General features: G+C 46.2%; 1 protein-coding gene across 2 annotated transcripts in view; it reads right to left on the bottom strand.

Annotated features, from left to right (window-relative positions):
* Positions 1-23729, bottom strand: part of TENT4B (terminal nucleotidyltransferase 4B) — a 41752-nt gene that overhangs the window by 659 nt on the left and 17364 nt on the right. The window contains exons 2-11 of one of the 2 annotated variants that reach the window (XM_087729333.1): positions 20687-20810; positions 15225-15271; positions 13631-13751; positions 11112-11219; positions 7570-7698; positions 6452-6665; positions 5623-5749; positions 5352-5455; positions 2784-2971; positions 1085-1249 (exon numbers count right to left, since the gene is read on the bottom strand). In XM_087729333.1, the coding sequence (XP_087585459.1) occupies positions 1085-1249; positions 2784-2971; positions 5352-5455; positions 5623-5749; positions 6452-6665; positions 7570-7698; positions 11112-11219; positions 13631-13751; positions 15225-15271; positions 20687-20810 (1327 nt within the window). The remainder of the gene's footprint in view (positions 1-1084; positions 1250-2783; positions 2972-5351; positions 5456-5622; positions 5750-6451; positions 6666-7569; positions 7699-11111; positions 11220-13630; positions 13752-15224; positions 15272-20686; positions 20811-23729) is intronic. The other variant, XM_087729334.1, reaches the window with a different exon arrangement.

Raw genomic sequence — 23729 nt, 5'->3', positions numbered from 1 at the left:
AAGCTGGCTGGATGACTTTGACCAATCACCAGGGGATGGTAAGTTCTAGGCTTGCCTTAGACATGAAAGCTGGCTGGGTGATTTTGGACCAATCGCTAGGAGCCTGGGAGTTCTAGTCCCATCGTAGGCTTCAAAGCTGGCTGGATGACTTCGACCAATCACCAGGGGATGGTAAGTTCTAGTCTTGCCTTAGGCATGAAAGCTGGCTGGGTGATTTTGGACCAATCGCTAGGAGCCTGGGAGTTCTAGTCCCATCGTAGGCTTCAAAGCTGGCTGGATGACTTTGACCAATCACCAGGGGATGGTAAGTTCTAGTCTTGCCTTAGGCATGAAAGCCAGTTGGTGACTTTGGGCCAATCACCAAGAAATTGGGACTTCTAGTCCCATTTTAGGCATGAAAGCCGGCTGGGTGACTTTGGACCAATCACCAGGAGATGGTGAGTTCTAGTCGTGCCTTAGGCTTGAAAGCCGGCTGGGTGACTTTAAGGCAATCGCTCTCTTTCAGCCCAAATGACTTACTTACTGCATTAAATTCATATGCTGCCCTTTTCCTTCTGCAAAATGACTTTTATCTCACAGAGTTGTTGTGGGTAAAAGAAGAGGATGGAGGAGTATTAGGTATGTTCACCGCCTTGAGATGCTTATGAAGTAATAAAGGCGGGATTTAAAAACAACCCAATAAAACGACTTTAACGGTGTTCATCCAACTGCGTCACATGTTAAAAGAGTGAAATGGCCAATGCTCAATTCTACTGATAGGGAAGGGAATCGCCAAACTCCTAGGCCGCAGACTTAAGTTATTCCAAGCTGTGTTGAAGCCCAATACTCTAATGCAGTGTTTCTCAACCTTGGCAACTTGAAGATGTCTGGAACTTCAACTCCCAGAATTCCCCAGCCAGCGAATGCTGGCTGGGGAATTCTGGGAGTTGAAGTCCAGACATCTTCAAGTTGCCAAGGTTGAGAAACACTGCTCTAATATGTTTCTAGAGCTCTTAACCTATTTCCAGGTGTAGGGAGGGAATCACAACACCGGGTAGCCTTCAGATACTCTTTTGAGGGGAACCGAAACTAAGGCCATACCGACCTGGGACTTATTTGTCACATTGGAGGCGTTCACCGTTTGGCTACTTGGCGTTTTGCCGCTCAGCTGAGAGGACCCAAGGGAGATCTCCTGAGGTACCAATCTGTTAGCCGAAGTCTGGCAGGAGCCCAGCTGCTTTGAGGTTTTGCATGGGGTGCCATCCGACTCCTGTGGGGGGGGGAAGGAGCAGAAGGAGGACGCCATCTTTGACACACGGGAACCATTTCAGAACCTTCAGAATTTTTCGGAGTATAAGACGCACCGTTTTTCCCCCCTCAAAAAAAAGAGAGGCTGAAAACCTGGGTGCGTCTTATGCACTGAATACAGCATGTTTTGCCTCCCGAAACTCCGCCCCCTTCACCAAAACGGCCGTGCAGAGCCTTTAGGAGGCTTATGGGGTGCTCCTGGGGGGCTGAGGAGGGCAAAAATAAGCAAAAAACGGGCTGTTTTTGGTTTTTTTTGCTCGTTTTTGCCTCCTCTCCCCAGCCCCCAGGAGCACTCCATAAGCCTCCTAAAGGCTCTGATTTGAAGTGGATGATTTGAAGTGGTTCGCCAAACCGGTAAAAGCCACCCCTGCCCGGTCACCAGTCACCCCATTTGCATCCTTTTAGAGAGCCGTTGAGGCCACTTGGAAAGTTTATCTCTGTCCTCAGGATCACCTGAATAGTGCAAATGGTTCCTGAGGTCTGCATTTTTTCTGGAAATCCAGACTACAGGAACCATTTGCGCTATTCAGGTGAACCTGAGGACAGAGATAAACCTCCCAAGTGGCCTCAACGGCTCTCTAAATGGTTCCTGAGGTCTGCATTTTTTCTGGAAATCCAGACTACAGGAACCATTTGTGCTATTCAGGTGATCCTGAGGACAGAGATAAACCTCCCAAGTGGCCTCAACGGCTCTCTAAATGGTTCCTGAGGTCTGCATTTTTTCTGGAAATCCAGACTACAGGAACCATTTGTGCTATTCAGGTGATCCTGAGGACAGAGATAAACCTCCCAAGTGGCCTCAACGGCTCTCTAAATGGTTCCTGAGGTCTGCATTTTTTCTGGAAATCCAGACTACAGGAACCATTTGTGCTATTCAGGTGATCCTGAGGACAGAGATAAACCTCCCAAGTGGCCTCAACGGCTCTCTAAATGGTTCCTGAGGTCTGCATTTTTTCTGGAAATTCAGACTACAGGAACCATTTGTGCTATTCAGGTGATCCTGAGGACAGAGATAAACCTCCCAAGTGGCCTCAACGGCTCTCTAAATGGTTCCTGAGGTCTGCATTTTTTCTGGAAATCCAGACTACAGGAACCATTTGCACCACTCAGGTGACCCAGAGGACACCTGATAAACCTCCGGGGGAGGCCTCAACGGAAAAGGATGCAAATGACCAGCTGTCTGTGAGGAGTGTAAATCCTTCCATTCCCCACCATCCAGCCGGAGCTGAAGAAGTTTCTTGGAAACGCCTTCAAAGAAAAAAACAAGAAAATCCAGTTGCCTCTTGAAAAAGCACCTTTGGGACAACTGGATGACTGAGAATCTCCACAGACATCCTCATCCTCTGGCAACCTTTTTAAGACGTATGGACTTCAAGTCCCAGGATTCCTCAGGGCCGAGAGTCGAGGTCCGCACGTCTTAAAAGTGGCGGCGTTTGGAGAAATCCTCTTCCAAGCTTTTAGGAGGTGGCTGTGTAATAATTCAATTTGAGACTTACCACATCGCTGGAACTGGAGAGTGTGGATGACGACGACGACAAAGGGCCTGACGAAGAGTTGGATGAATGTTTGCTGGGGGTCTCCGAGGTTTTACTTCTCGCTTTTCCTAGCGACTGATTCTCTTCGGAAAGGTTGTTGTTGTATTTGTCCAGCTGTTGATTATCCACTATTAATGTCACTCCGTTACCTACGGCCAAAGGAGGAGGAGAGGATAAGCACCATGTCACAATAAAAGTTTTATTATACAGGTATTAATAATGGGAAAGGAGAGTCTATGACAGGGGTGTCAAACTCAACGCCCACGGGCCGGATTCAGCCCGCGGGGTATTTATATCTGGTCCACGGGGCCGACCTGGAACCAGCGAAGGAGCAGCTCGTGGTGCCTCTGCCAGAAAAAAGAGAGCTTGGGAGGGCCGCCGGCTCACTTAACAAATGCTCTCGCTTAGCAACATAAATTCGGGAGCTCAATGGTGGTCGTAAGGCGAGGATTACCTGTACTTCCAACAGGAACAGACTTTTTTTTAGAAACGGCGCTAAGAATTTGCTCACTCGATGTATTATAGAATTAATATGGATGTAATGAACATCGTTGTAAATGCTACGATTATTTTTCAAGATTATTTGTACCCAGACAACACAGTCGAAGTGAAGAGGATGTTTCCCAATGTCAGTTTAACGAGGACGTTTTGTAACGGAGGCTAAGAATGGCCAGACTCTTACAAGCGCTGAGAGTTTATTTGTCCTGACATGTGCTGTTTAAATCAGCAACTCTTCTCCATGAGTATCCAACTATGTGGAAAAGGTGTGTCTGTGTGTGTGTATCTATCTATCTATCTATCTATCTATCTATCTATCTATCTATCTATCTATCTATCTATCTATCTCTATCATCTATCTCTCTATATCTATCTATCTATCTATCTATCTATCTATCTATCTATCTATCTATCTATCTATCTATCTATCCATCCATCCACCCACCCACCCACCCACCCACCCACCCACCCACCCTCCATCTATATCTATAATCTCTCTCTCTCTCTCTCTCTCTCTCTCTCTCTCTCTCTATCTATCTATCTATCTATCTATCTATCTATATCTATCTCTCTATATCTCTCTATATCTATCTATCTATCTATCTATCTATCTATCTATCATCTATCTATCTATCTCTATCTATCATCTCTCTCTCGCTCTATCTATCTATCTATCTAGCCATCCATCCATCCATCCATCCATCCATCCACCCACCCACCCACCCACCATCCATCTATATCTATAATCTCTCTCTCTCTCATCCATCTATATCTATAATCTCTCTCTCTCTCTCTCTCTCTCTCTCTCTCATCTATCTATCATCTATCTATCTATCTATCTATCTATCTATCTATCTATCTATCTATCTATCTATCTATCATCTATCTATCTATCTATCTATCTATCTATCTATCTATCTATCTATCTATCTACTATATCTCTATCTACATCTATCTATCTATCTATCTATCTATCTATCTATCTATCTATCTATCTATCTATCTATCTATCTATCTCTATCTATCTCTATCTATCTATCTATCTATCTATCTATCTATCTATCTATCTATCTATCTATCTATCTATCTATCTATCTATCTCTCTCTATCATCTACCTCTACCTACCTACCTACCTACCTACCTACCTACCTACCTACCTACCTACCTACCTACCTACGCATCTCGGTTAACGAAGAATTATCTTTGGACTTTGCATTCTTCTTTCCTCCTCACACAAAGAATTGTATCCTTCCCATCAAACCTATAAAACCAGCTTGAAAACATCATCTGTCTTTCGCTGATTTGTGCATGCCGTTTGTCTACTTACAAGTCATTCCTATCGTACTGAAATGAGTCTCATGTTCTGACCCAGGCTTCACAAAATCACGAAGCAGACTCCTTGTCCCGACAAAAACCCCTTTTTATTAAGCTAATGTGAATTCCTCTCATTCACATCCAGCAAAGCCCCGGCAAACAAGTCTTTGAAGGGTGAATTGACAACCACAGACCTTATCAGGCTTGGAGAGCTGCCAGGCCGATATCTTCCAAATGCAACACTGTACAAGAGAATACTTGGCAAGGAGTCTCTGAGAGTCACGAACAACTCTTCATACTAATGAAAAGACCTAACTGTCTCCTGCAAACTCTGCTCCTCTTTATTCCCTCTGGGAGGGGCCATTCACTGTCCACCTGTACTTTTATTCCCGAGTCGGCCCTTGTTTCTTAACTGTTCCCTTCTCCTGGCAGCTCTGCACATGCGCACACTGGGAACAGGCTCCAGCTGTTCTTCTGCACCACTGATCTCCGACTCCAAAGGCAGCTGATAACTGCCAGACAGCCTTGGCCTCATCTCTGCCTCCCTCATCAGAGCCTTCCCCAGACTCCAGGACTGGCCCATCTTCCTCCCCAACCTCCTCACTGTCTGAGTCTGCCGCCAGCTCTGCTGGCGGGGCACAACACTACATTAGTCATAACTCAAGGACTCCCTATATCCCTGAAATACTGCCACCAGAACTTTTAAAGTCTCTTACCATTGCACGACGTATCTGCATTACTCTGGATTCCCCACTGTTTGGATATCCATTCTCTGTACGTCACAACTTCTTGCGTAACTCGAATTATTCTTCCTAATATACTGCAACGTTTTTTGAGATGGGGGGGTGGGGAGAGAGAAATAAAGATTACCGGATTTGAAAGCAGGGGTCAGAAAAAAAGAATGAGGTCAGTGAGGCCTCTGACTGACAGACACACACACACACACACACACACACACACACACACACACACACAATCAATATTTACCTTTCGCTTTCGTTGTTGGGGTAACATTTAGCTATCGGAGAGACGGCATGGCTCAGAACCACGTATGCGTAATCAAAGGCCTGTTTAACTTGCATGGCGCCGTAAGAACTCCTACCAACGTCATTGCCTTTAAAAAATAAATAAAAGAGCAATATTAAGAAAGTGGGGGGGATTCTTATTACAACCATCCTATGTATGGTTACTTCTTCTTATTGGTGTTAGTTTGAAGCCGTGTCCGATCCATCGCGGCCCCATGGACCACGTTCCTCCAGGCCTTCCTGTCCTCAACCATCCTCTCAAGCTCAAGAGTCCATTCAAGCTCACGCCGACTGCTTCGATGACTCCATCCAGCCCCCTCATTCTCTGCCGTCCCCTTCTTCTTTTGCCCGCAATCTTTCCCAGCATTAAGGCTCTTCTCTGGTGAGTCCTATTATCGCGCAGTGGTGAGAGTGCGGTACTGCAGGCTACTTCTGCTGCCTGCCGGCTGCCTGCCATTTGGCAGTTCAAATCTCACCAGGCTCAAGGTGGACTCAGCCTTCCATCCTTGCGAGGTGGGTAAAATGAGGACCCGGATTGTTGGGGGCAAGAGGCTGACTCCGTAAACCGCTTAGAGAGGGCTGTAAAAGCACTATGAAGCGGTATATAAGTCTAAGGGCTATTGCTATTGCTAGTATGCTCAAAAATCAATGCCATTATATTAGTCAATCATGAATGAATCAATTCACGAGGAAAATATCAGGGAAAGATGGAATCAAGAGCAAATTATTTTCATTAGCTTCTACTCTGTATATCAAAAATCTTCCCATGCTCAACGCAAAACCCCCAATACCTGGTTGTAGCGGGTCTTCAATATACAACATTGACGGTCTGTAACCATCTAGCATATTCTTCTGAACTTCATCCTTGGCTACATAGGAACCACCATCCTTGATTCGGATTCCCGTTTTCAGGTAGTTGAAATGACGGCCATATAATTCAAAAAATTCTATTAAAAGGACGCCATAATTGGCATTGGGGGTGCAGGCGTCCCCCCGGGGATGTAGCTGTGGAAAGAAGCAAAAAGGGTTGAGAAAAAAACAACACCTTCAAAATATATATGTATGTATGTATGTATGTATGTATGTATGTATGTATGTATGTATGTATAAGATTTTTACAACCCCTGGTAAGCCCCAATTATGGGAGGAAGCTAACTGCAGTTAGCTTCCTCCCATAATTGGGGCTTACCAGGGGTTGTAAAAATCTAATAGATACCTTTCACTCTGGCTTCGCTGATAACGGATAAGAGCCTGTGGCCTAATGGCTAAGATGTCTGCCTAGTATGTAATATAGCCCAGGTTCAAATCCCAGTAAGGGTATGGCTAGCTGATGAGAGCTAAATAGCTTGAAATAGATCTATACTAGTCTCCCTTTATTTATCAGCACAAATAAAAACACACACACACACACACACACACACACACACACACACACACCTATCTATCTATCTGTGTGTTATTATTATTAATCTAATATTATTAGTTTCACCTTTATTGCTTTTACAAATAACTCAAGACAGCGGACATATCGAATATACCTTCCTCCGTCTTTTTTTTAACTTAAGAAGTTAAACTTAAGGAGGAGCCGAGGTGGCGCAGTGCCTAGAGTGCTGTACTGCAGCCACTTCAGCTGACTGTTATCTGCAGTTCAGCGGTTCAAATCTCACTGGCTCAAGGTTGACTCAGCCTTCCATCCTTCCGAGGTGGGTGAAATGAGGACCCAGACTGTGGGGGAGATATGCTGACTCTGTAAACCGCTTAGAGAGGGCTGAAAGCCCTATGAAGCGGTATATAAGTCTAACTGCTATTGCTATTGCTAACTTGAATTCTGTACCATAATGAGCAGTAAGGGATATGCAACAATCAGAACACAGATTCATAAACCGCCAGGAAAAGAATTTTAACTTACTTGGAGGAAGCTGACAGCCATTAAAAAAAGACTATAAGATCCGATTCCACCTGTGAATACTTCATTGAGGTCCCTTTGCAATAAGAACTGTTTCAATACTAAAACTAAATATGGCAATACAGGATATTTCTGCAAAAGGAAAAAAGAAGATGGGAATTAATTTTTTTTTTACTTCTTCTGCCGTTGTCCAGTTAGAGGAGCATTTCTAACTTCGCCCCCCCCCCTTTATGGTGGACGGACTTCAACTCCCAGAATTCCTCAGCCAGCTTTAGGGTGGAATTCTAAAGCAGGGCAACTACAGCTTCTATAAAATACTAAACTAGTACACAATATGAACCTTTGTTAGGTAAGACTTATGTTTTTATGTTAATTCGACTGCCAGGTTTTGCTCTGTGATGATAGAAAATTGTTGTGGCCCAGCAGGAGCCGTTGGAGCTGCCACCAGACTCCGACAGCGAGGGGCCCTATGAGGATGTGGAGGATGTGGAGGCCCCTGGACAGGGTTCCGACTCCGAGCAGGGTGCAGAGAGGCTGGTTGGCCACCAGGAGGCCCCTGAGCCTTGGACCAGTGGGGAGGAGACAAGGGAGAGTGATCCAGACGCCAGCAGTGAGTTGTTCTTGGATGCCAGGCACTGAAGAGCTAATAGGCGTCAGCAACAGTTGCGCAAGTACAGGAGGTAATTGCACTCAGCTGGTGGTCATTAGGCTCCTCTCCAGACTATAAAAAGGACTGCTTGTGCACACGCCCCTTTTTCAGAAGTCAACGCATTGACTAAAAGTTGGAGAACTTTTGTAACTAGCTTGGCAGACTGGATTGCTGCCAAGGCTTGTCTGAGTTGCTGCCAAGGTCCTTATCTGTTTGTTATGCTTGGTTTTCAGCCACCGAGGTTTTGGTTTCTTGCTAATAAAGTACATTCCAGTTAAGCTTGTCTCAGCATTCGTTACTGAACGGTGGAGGGGGTCAGAACAAAAAATTATCTAAATTACTGTAAACATAATGTCCTTTTGATTAACTCATTTTTTCATTTTTCATTTTATTAAGCATTTATAGGCCGCCCTTTTCCCTGAGGGGACTCAGGGCGGCTTACAATAATACTCTTTGTACTTTAGAGTTATCATGGACTGCAGATACAACATTTGATTATTATTTTCATTAGGGACTGTCTAAACTAGCTAGCTGAAGAGGAAAGCGAGAAACAGGGACTAAAATATTTATCAGAGTAAAGGCAGTCCACAATTTACGATGCAAAATGTTGGTTTTCTAAGTGAGACACTTGTTAAGTAAATTTTGTCCCATTTTACAACCTTCCTTGCCACAGTTGTTAAGTGAATCACTGTGGTTGTTCAGTCGCACGGTTGTTAAAAATGAATCTGGCTTTCCGCCGATTGGCTTTGCTTGTCAGAAGGTCGCAAAAGGAAATCACGTGACCCCGGGACAACTCCAACCGTCGTACATATGAATCAGACGTTAGGCATCTGAATTTTGATAATGTGACCATTACTGGATGCTGCAACGGTGATAAGGCCCTTTTTTTTCAGTGCCGTTGCAACTTAGAATGGTCACTAAACAAACTGTTGTAAATCCAGACTACCCATAAATGAGTTGGTACAAGTAGTTCTTGACTTACAGCCGAAATCGAGCCTAGGATTTCTGTTGCTAAGTGAAACGTATATTAAGTGAGTTTTGCCCGAAATAATAGGCAGTACTTGGAGAAGCTGTTGTGGACCACCAGCAGCCAATGGAGCTGGCAGCAGATTCAGACAGTCAGGAGGTTGGGGAGGAAGTTGGGCCAGTCCTGGAGGCTGGGGAAGGCTCTGATGAGGGCTCTGTATCAGAGGCAGAGAGGGGGCCAGAGATGTATGACAGTTATCAGCTGCCTTCAGTGAGGCAGAAGAACAGCTGGAGCCTGTTCCCAGTGTGCACATGCACAGAGTTGCCAGACGAACGGAACAGCTAAAGAACAGGGGTTGACTTGGGAGTAAGGCCACAGGTGGATGATGAATGGCCCCTCCCAGAGGGAATAAAAGAGGAGCGAAAGGGGAGTGGAGTTTGCAGAAGACAATTAGTTTGATAATTGGTTTGTGACTTTCCAAGACTCCTGGCCAAGTTCTGCAGATCTCGGCCTGGCAGCTCTCCAAGCCAGATAAGGTCTGTGACTGTAAATCCTCCCTTGAAAGACTTTGCCGGATGTGAATGAACAGAATTCACAGTAAATTAATAAAAGGGTTTTTTTTTGTCGGGACAAGGAATTTGCTTCATGGAAGCCTCGGTCAGAACAAAAGCACACCACATATTAGAAAAAGTTTCAAACTTTATCTTTCCTGTGGCCTCTTTTCATACTTAAGTTTTAGATTCAAGCAGAGCAGCAAAAGTGCAACATTAAACAGAGGGACGCCCGTATCCTGAGATCGTCGACCCAGCCCTAATATTTCAAAATTAATATTTGAAGTCCTTTTCCTACTGCATCCAGTTATAGAGAGGAGGATGAGTCTTTTTAAGCGAGCCCTCGAACCAATATTTTCCTGTATTAAATTGATGAGATGAGACAAGCAGACTTCAATCGCAATGGTTGTTTTCCCCCCCACCTTTGGGCAACGTCTCTATACAGGTTGAGTCATAAAGTATCAGCCGCCCATCGCCATGAAGTTTCCTCTGATATTTCACCTGCAGCTCCAGGAACCACGAGAGCCTGCCGGGATTAAAACAGTGGTGGTATTCAGCCGATTCGTACCAGTTCGGCTGTGCCGTCCTATTTAGCCACGTTTTCTAAGCATGCCTGCAAGCCACATGTGCGAGAAGGGAAGGTGAACGCACTTCACCATTTCGGTGCACGGCGAACCGGTGGGTAAAATTATGCAAAACCCACATCTGGGTTTAAAATAATCGGTATGCTGCACCCAAGGCCAAACTTTCAAATTGAAACTGAGTTTTGATATGGAAATACAATCTTCGGGGAAGAGGAAGGGAGGGGAGGTGGGAATAACAATCCCAAATTCTAATTTTAAAACTGATGTGTTCCGATGCTCTCTAGTGGATGTGATGAAAAACGACAAGCATGGCTTGAGGCGTGTGCTTTGAATTATTTCTTCCCCACCTCCCTCCTCTCTCTCTCTCTGAAATTCTAAATGTTGCTAAAGTTAAAAAATAATAATTGTTGAGTCAGTTGTGCCCCGTTTTGCGACCTTTCCCGCCACGCTTGTTAAGTGAGTCGCCGCAGCTGATACCTCGGTAACCCGGCCGTTAAGTGAGTGTGGCCTCCACACTGACTTCTGCTTGTCAGGAGGTCGCAAAAGGGGATCACGGGACCCTGGGGCACAGCAGCGGTCGTAAGTATGAAGCGGTTGCCAAGCCTCTGCATTTGGATCACGTGGTCACAAGGTTGTAACGGCGAAAAGCGGTCGTAAGTCACCATTTTCGGGGGGGGGTCGCTGTAACTTTGAACGGTCACTAAATGAATCCGTTGTGAGTTGAGGACTACCTGTACAGTGTAAGCAATTTCATAAGCGAGGAGAAATGAAGTTTACCTTCATCATCAACTGACCTTAATAAAATCTCTGATGAGATAGGCAGCCTTTACCCCATTCTGTACATTAAAGCTGATATCCACTTTTACCTCAGTAAAGGAGTCTGTCAGTTTAATGATAGGAACCTGAAGAAGAGAGGAGAAACAGCATCTTTTGTCTTTAAAAATAAATCAATAAAGCTTTTCTGATGAAGAATTAAGTCTTAAAATTAATTAAACTTAATTAGAATTAATTAAACCAATCAGAAATCCTTGCTTGCAAAGCTTAAGATTCAAAGTCCCAAAGATGATTTTTTCGTGACCCGTCAAAACCGCGTTCCACAAAAGCGCGGTCGACGAAATCGCGTATGTGACGTCATCACAACGCAACGAAAAAGATCGAAAAATTGAAATAAAAATTAAATTACAGCAAGCCGATTCACATAAAGGTAAGGGTTAGGTTAAGGGTTAGGGTTAGGTTAAGGGTTAGGGTTAGGTTTAGAGCGTTAGCGTTACGTTTAGCGTTAGGTTAAGGGTTAGGTTTAGGGTTAGGGTTAGGTTAAGGGTTAGGTTTAGGGTTAGGTTTGGGGGGGTTAGGGTAAGGTTTTCGCTTTATTTTTACATTTTTCGATCTTTTTCGTCGCGCTGTGATGACGTCACATACGCGCTTTCGTCGACCGCGATTTTGTCGTCCGCGGTTTTGTGGTGGAACCGATTTTTTTCCCCCAGGAAGCAACTGGACTGTCTTGTTTTTTTTTCTTTGAAGAGGTTTCGCTTCTCATCCAAAGAAGCTTCTTCGGCTCTGACAGGAGAGTGGGGAATGGAGGTCAGAACTGAAGAAGCTTCCTGGATGAGAAGCGAAACCTCTTCGAAGAACAAAAACAAGAAAAGCCCAGTTGCCTCCTGGAAAAAAGCACCTTTGGGACAACCATGAGGTGGACGGCTAAGAATCTCGACTGAGTCTTAGATCCAAAGCGTGATTTGAGGACAATTTGAACGAAATCGGCTCTTCCAGCAACTCAATTCAGAATCATGAGTAGAATCCTGTAGCATGAGCCAATTTGAAAAAGGAGCTGACTTTTATGGACATGCATCAGGGGTGGGATTCAAATAATTTAACAACCGGTTCTCTGCCCTAATGACCAGCTGGGTAGGCGTGGCTTGGTGGTCATGTGACTGAACGGGCGTGGCAACTTGATGTCACTCACATCAATGGGCACTTCGCCTTAGCTGTGACATTGTAATAAGGGTCAACCAGAGAGGCAGTTTCTATAAGCAGGGCAATAAAGATTAGGCTAGAAACAACACCCAGAATGTTTCCTTCCTGCCTTCCTTACAGGATTAGCCCTGTAAAATGGGGAAAAAACAAAAGGAGATTTCTTCCAACAACTGGTTCTCTGAACCTCTTAGAAAGTTAAGAACCGGTTCTCCCGAATAGGTGCGAACTGGCTGAATCCCACCACTGACATGCATACGTATTTCTATACCAGTGATGGCTAAGTCATGCCCACACCTATAATGCAATGTGTGCGACCCCGCACATGTGTGTGCAACCTTCACACACAACATTTTGGGCCTAGCAGGCCTCCCTGCAGCCTCCCGGGACTGAAAACAGGGCATGGGAGCGCATCATAACCCCCTGCGCTGCCCGTGCCCACTGCGCATGTAACCCCACCCCCACATCTCCCACATGCGCCCTGCCTCCCGCACATGTGCGGTAGAGATGGAAAACCAGGTGGCTGGCAGGAGGCGCGTAGCGCGGTGGAGCTGACCTGGGGTAATGGCTCGCGTGCCCACACCTGTGGCATGCGTGCCATAAGTTTGCCATCACGGTTCTATACAATTGTACTGAATTATAATTTTAAACGTAATACCCTGTCTGTGGCATGAAGAGGCCATTAATACGAAGCTGAGAGAAGGAGATACAATTTCACACTCAAAATGTCTGTTTTTAAACATGAACAGATAGTTGGAAAAACATCACAGAACTTAATTATTCTTTTTTTTTAAAAAAAAGACTTTCAAATTAAAAAAAAAAAGCCGGGAGTTAAAATTATAATTTAACAGAGGGAAATTGGGCCTGCCGAATCCACGTTTATTGATGTAATTTGCACCTTTGAAATTAAAGTGCACCTTCTCTCTTTATATAGTTTGCATCGGTTCGTGTCAAATGACAAACTGAGACAGAAGTTGAAAAGCCGTCAATTATATAATTACACACAAGATGTGACTTGAGGCAAATTATGCCTATTGTCAGGACAGACTCTGAAATAACAAAGCTGGTTAGATGAAGATTTGAACCGTGGCAGCCCTATTGAATAGGGATCTATTAAGTTGAGGTTAGCGAAATAATACGGTTGAAAGGGACCTTGAAGGTCTTCTAGTCCAACCCCGATTAAGCGGGAGAGCCCATACCATTCTAGACAAAATACAGACTCCACTGTAATATATTATAGAGACGTTTCACAAGTTACTTTTTGGGCAAAACGGCCCCCACGCTACAAGAACAAAAAGAACACACATACACACACACACACACACACTCCAAATTAACTTACAGTGGCTTTATCTAAAACCTTTACTGAACCTTTGTCGGCCACGTTGTGCTTTCGAAGTGCTTCTTCCAGGGTCCACAGTGGCAAAGTCTCCCATTTTCCAAACACCACTAAGTCAATATCACTGGAATAAGAAGGCGGAAGATTAATATTTTCATTCAGATGCATTTTAGCAATAGCAATTCGACTTATATGCCGCTTCATAGGGCTTTCAGCCCTCTCTAAGCGGTTTATAGAGTCAGCATATCGCCCCCACAGTCTGGGTCCTCATTTCACCCACCTCGGAAGGATGGAAGGCTGAGTCAACCTTTGAGCCGGTGAGATTTGAACCGCTGAACTGCAGATAAGCTGAAGTGGCCTGCAGTACTGCACTCTAACCACTGCACCACCTCGGGTCTATTTTGGAATCAGAATGGATAGATTTCTGCAGAAGGAGCAGCGTACCATCTCTTATCCAGGCTTCCTTGCTAAGGGACACCTACTTCCGATACCCTTTGGCACTTAATGAAGGCTACTCCCTTGTGTCCAAGTTACAGAAATGTTAATACATCAACCCATCGTAGACGTATATCAGATGACTGATCTCAAGCCCTCTTGGGCCAAGGGCTTTTCCCAACCTGCAAACACTCATTGCCAGTTAGGTAAAGGTAAAGATTCCCCTCACAAATATGTGCTAGTTGTTCCCGGCTCTAGGGGGCAGTGTTCATCTCCCTTTCAAAGCCGAAGAGCCAGCGCTGTCCGAAGACGTCTCCGTGGTCATGTGGCCGGCATGATGCAACGCCGAAAGCGCACGGAACGCTGTTCCCTTCCCACCAAAGGTGGTCCCTATTTTTCTACTCGCATTTTTTACATGCTTTCGAACTGCTAGGTTGGCAGAAGCTGGGACAAGTCACGGGAGCTCACTCTGTTACGTGGCGCTAGGGATTCGAACTGTCGACCTTCTGATTGACAAGCTCAGCATCTTAGCCACTGAGCCAGTTAGTTCCAGTCACATGTTGTTAGAACGAGGTAAACTGAGGAATAAGTTGGGAAGGCAGAGGTGGGGACAAATATAGTCCTCATTTAGTGCGATTGGCATTAAACTTAATTAAGGGAAGCAATGTCTAAATGAAATCACAGTTGGGTTAAGATCTTACTTAGGTCTAAGATCTTACAAGACATTACAATGGTTGGAAACTAACCAAAGAGAGAAGCAATCTGGAATTAAGGAGAAACTTCCTAACAGTGAGGACAATTAAACCAGTGGAACAGCTTGCCACCAGAAGTAGTGGCTGTTCCATCACTGGAAGTTTTTAAGAAGAGGCTGGAGAGACACTTATCTGAAGCAGCACAGGTTCTCCTGCTTGAGGAGGGGGCTGGATTGGAAGACCACCAAGGTCCAGCTCTATTCTAGTCTAATATTCTAGATCTAGTAACTTAGAAGATCTGGCTTCAGCTTTCTTTTGCTTGACAGATCCGTGAAGGATTTAAGTGTGTGAGCAAGTCATAAAGTGACTTTTTCGTAGCCGCGAACGATTTGCCAAGTGAGAACTACCCGTACTGAAGAGCTACTCGGAGTAAAGACGAAATGCAAATGCAATAAATAAAACGTACTAACCTAGTAGGTAAATATAAACCAGTCTTGAAACTTCCAAATATCTGCACCTGGGGGGGGGGGGGGGGGGAGAAGAAAATACAAACAAATTAAAGCCTTTCGTCGCAAGCATAAAGAATAAGCAGCAAGGCAGACTGTCGCTGCCCTCAACGGACAGATTTTAGGAGCTCATCCAGTATGTATAGGATTAATCTAGAGATCAAGCTAAGCCATAAGCAAGCAGCAATTTAATGTGCTGTCTGAATGCATGTTTCTGGATTTCTCTCGACAAGAAGGAGAAATCAAGAGAATGAAGCCATTCTCTGTTTTAAGTTTATCCCTGCCTTCACTTAGTTATCCACTTTGCTGTAGGAGAACAAACTAAATCTAAATCCAGGCAGTTCACAGAGTGTTCTCAGCTGCGTCCACTCATGTTTGCTACATAAGCCAGCTTTCTAACTTTGACTGTTGCAGGAGCTTCTACAAATCCTAGCAAAATCTCTGGCTATTAACTTGTCTGAAGCTAATTAATCTCTTCTCTTGTGATGGACCGGGACAGAATCTCTGGGACAATCACCCTCCAGATGACTCTCAAGAATCATTTTCAGATTTGCATAGCCCACCCAGGCAACTTAGATTTATATACCGCTTCAACAGTGCTTTACAGCCCTCTCTAAGCGGCTTACGGAGTCAGCCTCTTGTCCCCGACAATCTGGGTCCTCATTTTACCCACCTCGGAAGGATGGAAGGCTGAGTCAACCTTGAGCCTGGTGGGATTCGAACTGCTGGCAGTGGGCAGAGTTAGCCTGCAACAGCGATAGCACTTAGACTTATATACCCCTTCACAGTGCTTTATAGCCCTCTCTAAGCAGTTTACAGGGTCAGCCTCTTGTCCCGAACAATCTGGGTCCTCATTTTACCCACTTCGGAAGGATGGAAGGCTGAGTCAGGATCAAACTCCTGGCAGTGGGCAGAGTTAGCACTAGCACTATATTCTGCTTTACAGTGCTTTACAGCCCTCTCTTAAGCGGCTTACGGAGTCAGCCTCTTGTCCCCGACAATCTGGGTCCTCATTTTACCCACCTCGGAAGGATGGAAGGCTGCGTCAGGATCAAACTCCTGGCAGTGGGCAGAGTTAGCAATAGCACGTAGACTTATATTCTGCTTCACAGTGCTTTACAGCCCTCTCTTAAGCGGCTTACAGTGTCAGCTTCTTGTCCCCCACAATCTGGGCCCTCATTTTACCCACCTCGGAAGGATGGAAGGCTGAGTCAACCTTGAGCTGGTCAGGATGGAACTCCTGGCTGTGGGCAGAGCCAGCCAGCAATACTGCATTCTGACACTCTGTAGAGATTCTCAGTCATCCAAGTCACGGTTGTCCCGAAGGTGCTTTTTTGAGGACGCAACTGGACTTTCTTGCTTTTTCCCCCCATGAAGACGTTTCACTTCTCATCCAAGAAGCTTCTTCAGCTCTGGCAGGATGGTGGGGAAGGGAAGGATTTATATTCCTTGCAGACAGCTGTCCGTTTGCATCCTTTTAGAGGGTCATTGAGGCCACTTGGAGGTGAATCTGTGTCCTCAGGGTCGCCTGAGTGGCGCCCCTGGTTCCTGTAGCCTGCCATTTTTTCCTCTGGAAATCCCTTCCCACTCCCACACCATAACTACTCGGGCGACCCAGATAAACCTCCAAGTGCTTCAACGACCCTCTAAAAGGATGCAAATGACCAGCTGTCTGCAAGGAATATAAATTCATTCTCCCGGTCACCAAATGTAACGTTCCCGTGGTTCGCCCATGAGGCCAATGTTGAGAACAGACAAGACACAACCTTTCTCGGGATGGAGCGACCCAGAATGGGGGTCTGAGAGCCCCTTTTATTGAGATAGGACAAAGGCAGGAGGAGCAATAGCATGTGAGTAAAAACAGCCTGTAAAAGTACAATTTCTAATCTACTGCTCAGTCTATATATGGTCAAATCCTGGACATCAATGGTAGGGCACATCTCAGAATGTTATGTTATGCACTATCAGGATGTTATGGCGTTTTAGGAGTTTGTTTTCTCCTGTGTGGTTCAGCGTGGCTCTGCATGCCCTGGTATGAACTGGGCCATGGGGGACACACACCTACACAAGGAACTATATTATAACAATCCAGTCAGAGCTGAAGAAGCTTCTTGGAGGAGAAGCGAAATGTCTTCCAAGAGAAAAAAACAAACAAACAAGGAAGTCCAATTGCCTCCTGAGAAATAGCACCTTTGGGACTGTATTCTAATCACTGCGCCACCCCGGCTCAATAATTACATCTATTTATTCAAGAAAAGTTCGCACTGATGGGAACTCTTATGCTGGCCATGCTTTTTAAACAAGGGCTGGCTTTCTGCGATCTAAGTCGCTTCCTTCCTTCGGCAGCTGCGTTATCCCGGTTCCAGGATAATTAAAGCCGCTCACCCTTCCCCTTAATGGCGAAGCCCGAGTTGATGCCAAGAACGGTTCTCACTTGCTAGGAATGTTTGTGTCTAAGCACATTCCCCAGAGTGACAAGAGGAATGACACAATTGCTGGCTTTTATAAATACGTTAAGGAAAGCACGCCGAATGCCAAAGGCTTCTTTTAATCGCTTCCTTCAACACGCTGAGATCATATACGTTTTTACAGGATCCTCTTTAAAAAAGGGGGCTCTTAACTTTTCAGATGAACTACGATGAACCTGCCAGTGGACATTTTGCAGATTGTAAACGGACGACCCCGTGATTTATTTTAATTTAATTTTTATTTATTTGCTTCCAGTTTTTAGATTCATGCCACAAATGCGGCTGGAGGGAAAAAGAGAAACTAAGCACTTTCCAGCTGTTCGGAGATTTGATTTGTTAGCCCCTTCCTCGGGTTTTTCATAAAACGTCCAAGAGCTACGCGGGGTCCAACTGGATGCAGATGGGAGACCTCTGTGACCTCTGAACTTTGCTTACACGGTTTTCCACGTTTGCCCTTTGGCAAATTATTTCGGTCACTGATCTGACTCCAAAAGCTCACCGGAGCCCAAAAAGGTCACAGGCTTGTTTGCTTTAAGGTTAGGCTGGGAGACTTCCAGTTCTCTTTCCCCCTTTCTGGTCTCCCTTCCCACGCGCTAAATTGTGGGAGGGGAAGGATAAGTCAGGAATGCCGCTACCTAAAAGCGGGAAATGGAATCTGAAAGTCCAGAAAGTCTGGCTGATCTAGAACAGGCAACGGTTTCAGGGCAGGGAGGTCCAACTTTGGCCATTTTAAGGATTTTGGACTTCCAACTCCTAGAATGCCCTCGCCAGCCATGCATTCTGGGAATTGAAGTCCACAAGGGGCCAAGTTTGGACACCCCTGATTTAGCGCAAGGTGCCAACTCGTCTCAAAACTTTTTGCTGATCGTATTGTCTGACATGGCTGGCTGGGGAATTCTGGGAGTTGAAGTCCACAAGCATTAAAGTGGCCACAGTTTAGAGCCATGATGGCGAAACCTATGGCATGTGTGCCATAAGTGGCATGGTTGGTTGGTTGGTTTGGTTTATTGGATTTATATGCCGCCCTTCTCCCAAGGACTCAGAGTGGCGTACAACATTAAAAAAACACATATTACAAAAGTTAAAAAAAAGTTAAATAGAATATCCAAAAAAAAACCAAACCCAATTAAGATTAACAATAACATTTTTTTTAAAAAAAAATCGATTAAAATTAACAATAATCAATAATTTGATTTGTTTTGTTCAGGCCAGGCCGGCTTGCTGGAAAAGCCAACTTTTTAGGGCCCGTCGGAAGGACCGGAGGTCGGGGATTATACGAAGCTCCGGGGGCAGCTCATTCCAGAGGGAAGGCGCTCCCACAGAGAAGGATCTCCCCCTGGGGGTGGCTAGCCGACACTGTCTGGCCGAAGGGACCCTGAGGAGGCCAACTCTGTGGGATCACACTGGACGGTGGGAGGCTACCGGTGGCAGTAGGTGGTCTCGCAGGTACCCTGGGCCTAAGCCATGGAGTGCTTTAAAGGTCATAATTAGTACCTTGAATCGCACCCGGAAGATAACCGTCAACCAGTGCAGGCCGCCTAAAAGGGGCGCAACATGGGAGCACCTATGTGCCCCCATGATACCCGCGCAGCCCCATTCTGGACCAGCTGAAGCCTCCAGGTGCTCTTCAAGGGCAGCCCCATGTAGAGAGCGTTACAGTAGTCCAAGCGAGAAAGGACGAGGGCATGAGTGACTGTGCACAGAGCATCCCGATCCAGGAAGGGGCGCAACCTCAACTCCTAGAATGCCCTCGCCAGCCATGCATTCTGGGAATTGAAGTCCACAAGGGGCCAAGGCTGGACACCCTTGGTTTAGCACAAGGTGTCAACTTGTCTCAAAACTTTTTGCTGATCGTATTGTCTGACATGGCTGGCTGGGGAATTCTGGGAGTTGAAGTCCACAAGCCTTAAAGTGGCCAAGATTTGGTGCCATGATGGCGAACCTGTGGCGTGTGTGTCATAAGTGGCATGCACAGCCATTTCTCCAGGCTCATCAGCCGTCACCCGTTGCTCTTCCGGGTTCCTGGTCTTCGCCTGTGCGGGAGTGCTGGAAACTGGAAAAGCAGATCCCCGGTGTACATGCGCCTGCTGGGAAACTAAGCTTCTGGTTTCCGGAGCGCGCATATGCACCAGCCAGCTGGACTTGGTATGTTCATGCGCGCCAGAAACCAGACGGCCAGGTGGCACTGGAAACCGGAAACTCAGCTTCCCGGTGTGCACATGCGCTCCGGGGAGCTGCTCCCGTTTTGGCACGGTGCTGAAAAGTTGGCCAACACTGATTTTGGGCATCAATCTTGCTGATTAATTGGACAAGGAAACCTGGAAGTCTCTTTATCCATAGTATTTGCTCCTCCTGATCCCTTTGGCCAGGGTAGCTGAGAGGAAATTGCCAAATGGCTGAAACGCCAACCAGACCCGACTAAAGCTATGCAAATGTACAATAAAGACTGCATCATCTTAACACCAAGTTTCCTTTTTTATTTAAACTGCGGAATGGTGGAATTTCTGTCTTTAATACCGTTGAAAGTCATCTAAAGTCTACAACAGGGGTGTCAAACTCAAAGCCTGGGGGACGGATCCAGCCCGCGGGGTGCTTAGATCTGGTCTGCGGGGCTGCCCTGGAAACAACAAAGGGCCGGCCCGCGGTGCTTCTGCCAGTGAAAATGGAAGCTCGGGAGGGCCGCGTGCAGCCCTCCCAAACTCTAGTTTTTGCTGGCCGAGGGTTGCAGGAGGCCATCGGAGCTGGAAATGGAGCTTGGGCGCCCAGTTTCACTGGCAGAGTGCTGGCACCCCCAACACGAGTTATGTTGAGCTGGCCACGCCCACTCCGCCCCGAGGTCAAACACAACCCTGATGCGGCCCTCAATGAAATCGAGTTTGACACCCCTGGTCTACAACCATTGGACAAAACACACAAGCGCCTTCAGCGACCGAGTTAAAAGAGTTTTGCTCAACTTACATCCGCGTTGGGCCAGAGTTCCTTTATTACGTTTTCTATCCTGTTCACCACCTCCATCCGCATCCTTTCTTCTTCGGGTCGAGGAGACATGTACTTGTAGAAGTCATTGATTTCTTCGTGAAGGCTGAGGGGGGGCGGAAAAGAGGGCTGAGTTAGCAACATTATACAATCACCAGGAAAGGGGGGAAGGAGTGGTGCGGTGGCCTAGAGGTGGCGCTCTCGCCTCCCAATCAGGAAGCTGTGAATTCGATCCTAGGGTAGAGGCAGATATTTCTCTCTCTCTGGGCGCAATGAGAGTATATCTGCTGAACAAAACTCCGCGCTGGCAACAGGAAGGGCAAGCGGCCAGGAAGCACTCAGCTCCATTCAGTTGGCCAAGACTACATCCCGCAAGGGATTATGGGGTCTTTAAAAGAGGAGGAGGAGGAAAGGGGGGAAGGAGACTTAAAAGAGTTTTATCTGTGGCTTTAGGTAGGATTACTTGGAAAGCATTTCAACGGGAAATCAGACTGCTGCACATAGGATTTTTTAAGTCCCATCCTATAAAAATGCAGGCGAGGGCCCGGAAGGAAATCCCAAGCCAGCCTTAGCCTCACGATACATTAGTTAAGAGAGAAACAACAGGCTGGAAGAGACGCTGTTCAATACTTCTACCACCCCCACTTTCTCTTTAGCCATCTGTTCTGTGGCACATAAACGGAAGAGAAGAAGAACTGAGGTGAGGAGAAGCTGGAAGGCAGCCTGGAGGTATTGGGAGAAACGGCCTCGAAGAAAATAAGTTGCCCGAAGGAAAAAAAAAGGAAAAAAGGGTGAGGAAGAAACTCAAGATGGCCCCATCTTGATGCTCTCTGGTCTAAGACAGTGATGGTGAACCTGGTCGCAATTTAGAACAGGAGCTGCCTAGGGAGCACACATGCACCGGGAAATGAACTTCCGGCTTCCGGTGCGCACATACACATCGGCCAGCTGGTCTTCTGACTTCTGGTGCGCATATGCACACCCAACAGTCAGGTGGCCAGCGCGCATGCACACGCCAGAAACTGGAAGACCAGCTCTTCCGGTTTTTGGCACTGCCACATGCGTGAAGGCCAGCTTACTGTTGCGCGCACATGTGTGCCAGAAACCCTGAAGAGGAATGGGTGATACCACACTCTGCGTGCCACGTTTGGCACATGTGCCATCACGGGTCTAAGAGGATGATGTCAGAGGCTTTCAGAATTTATCCTGTAGATAGCCCTCCATTTCCAATCACGATTTTCATTGCGAATCAAGGCGGTTCTTAAACTTGTTGAGTTTGATTTTACTTCCTTTTCGCCCCCGTTAAGGAATCACCATGGTTGTTAAGTGAATCGTGCGGTCATTATGCAAATCTGGCTCCCCCCCCAACCCTTGACTTTGCTGTCAGAAGCCACATGCGAAGGTCACACAATCAGCTATTGCCAAGTGGTTGGATTTTGATCACATCATCCTGGGGATGCCACAACGATTGTTAAGCGTAAGGACCGGTCAACCTCACTTGAGTTGACTTCGAATGGTCGCTAAACGAAAGTGGTCCTAAGAGTCCAGGATCATCAGCTGTGTCAATAAAACAAGAGATCTAGTATTTCTTGCTGAGCCCGTTTCCTGACCTGATTTGCCTCAACGGCTGACGGATTGAGAGACAAACAATCGACAGAACAACGGAATGCACTTCAAAAACGTGCAAAAGACTTTTTTTGTTGCGGATAAAACGAGAATATTTACGGCTCAGGGTTGAAATGAGGGGTTGATTCCTCACAGACGTTTCATTACCCAACTGGGCGACATCATCAGGGCTAGATGATGATGTAGCCCTGATGATGTTACCCAAACGAGTAAGGAAACATCTGCGAGGAAACAACCAAACTCGGAGAGCACCAAGGAGCCCTCACTTGTTGATTATGACCGTTTAGCCCAGGGGTCCCCAACCCCCCCAGTGGGTAGGAAGCAGTGGTGGGATTCAAATAATTTAACAACCGGTTCTCTGCCCTTATGACCATCTGGGTAGGTGGGGCTCGGTGGTCATGTGACTGGGTGGGCGTGGCCAACTCAAGGTCACTCACGTCAATGGGTGCTTTGCTTTAGCTGTTACAATGTAACAAGGGTTAACCGGAGAGGCAGTTTCTGTAAGCAGGGCAATCAAAATTAGGCTAGAAAAAACTCCAGAATGTTTCCTTCCTGCCTTCCTTACAGGATTAGCCCTGTAAAATGGAAAAAAACAAAAGGAGATTTCTTACAACAACCGGTTCTCCGAACTACTTAGAAAGTTACCAACCGGTTCTCCCGAATAGGTGCGAACCGGCTGAATCCCACCACTGGTAGGAAGCCCGACACTGGGCCGCAACCTGCTCAGAACCAGGTCGCACAAGCGAGGGGTGGGTACTTTTGGGAGCGGCAAACGTGGATGTCTGTTGCTCACACAGAACCATTTCCTCTCCCCTCCCCGCAAAGCCAGAATGATTGGGGACCCCTGGTTTAGCAGTTTACACAGGGCAGTTAAAATGGGGCTCGAACCATAATTTCGGGCTGCAGACAGAAAAGCCCAACCCTCTGAAAGTCACAAATGAGCAACCAACACTTTCACCTAAGGATGACATCCTGAATATCAGCAAAATATCGCCCTCCCCTAACAAAGCCGCAGAATATCAACAGCACACCAATGTTGACATTAATAGTTAATATTAACTGCTCTGATAAATGCAGGCGACATACCGTGCAAAGAAGCCAACCTGGCCTCGGTTACATTTATGATGTTTTTTTGAAGTACGTTTGACAGCGACATAGAATAGCAGACTTGGAAGGGACCTTGGAGGTCTTCTAGTCCAACCCCCTGCTTAGGCAGGAAACCCTACACCACTTCAGACAAAGAGTTATCCAACATCTTAATAACTTCCAGTGTTGGAGCATTCACAACTTCTGGAGGCAACGTTGTTCCACTGATTAATTGTTCTAACCGTCGGAAAATTTCTTCTTAGTTCTAAGTTGCTTCTCTCCTTGATTAGTTTCCACCCATTGCTTCTTGTCC

The sequence above is a fragment of the Thamnophis sirtalis genome, unplaced genomic scaffold (assembly GCF_051295495.1).
Source record: "Thamnophis sirtalis isolate CommonGarterSnake01/CBP01778 unplaced genomic scaffold, rThaSir2_p1.2 scaffold_14, whole genome shotgun sequence".
NCBI lineage: Eukaryota > Metazoa > Chordata > Lepidosauria > Squamata > Natricidae > Thamnophis > Thamnophis sirtalis.
The sequence above is the reverse complement of the archived record's forward strand: the minus strand, read 5'-3'. Positions and strand labels throughout refer to the sequence as shown.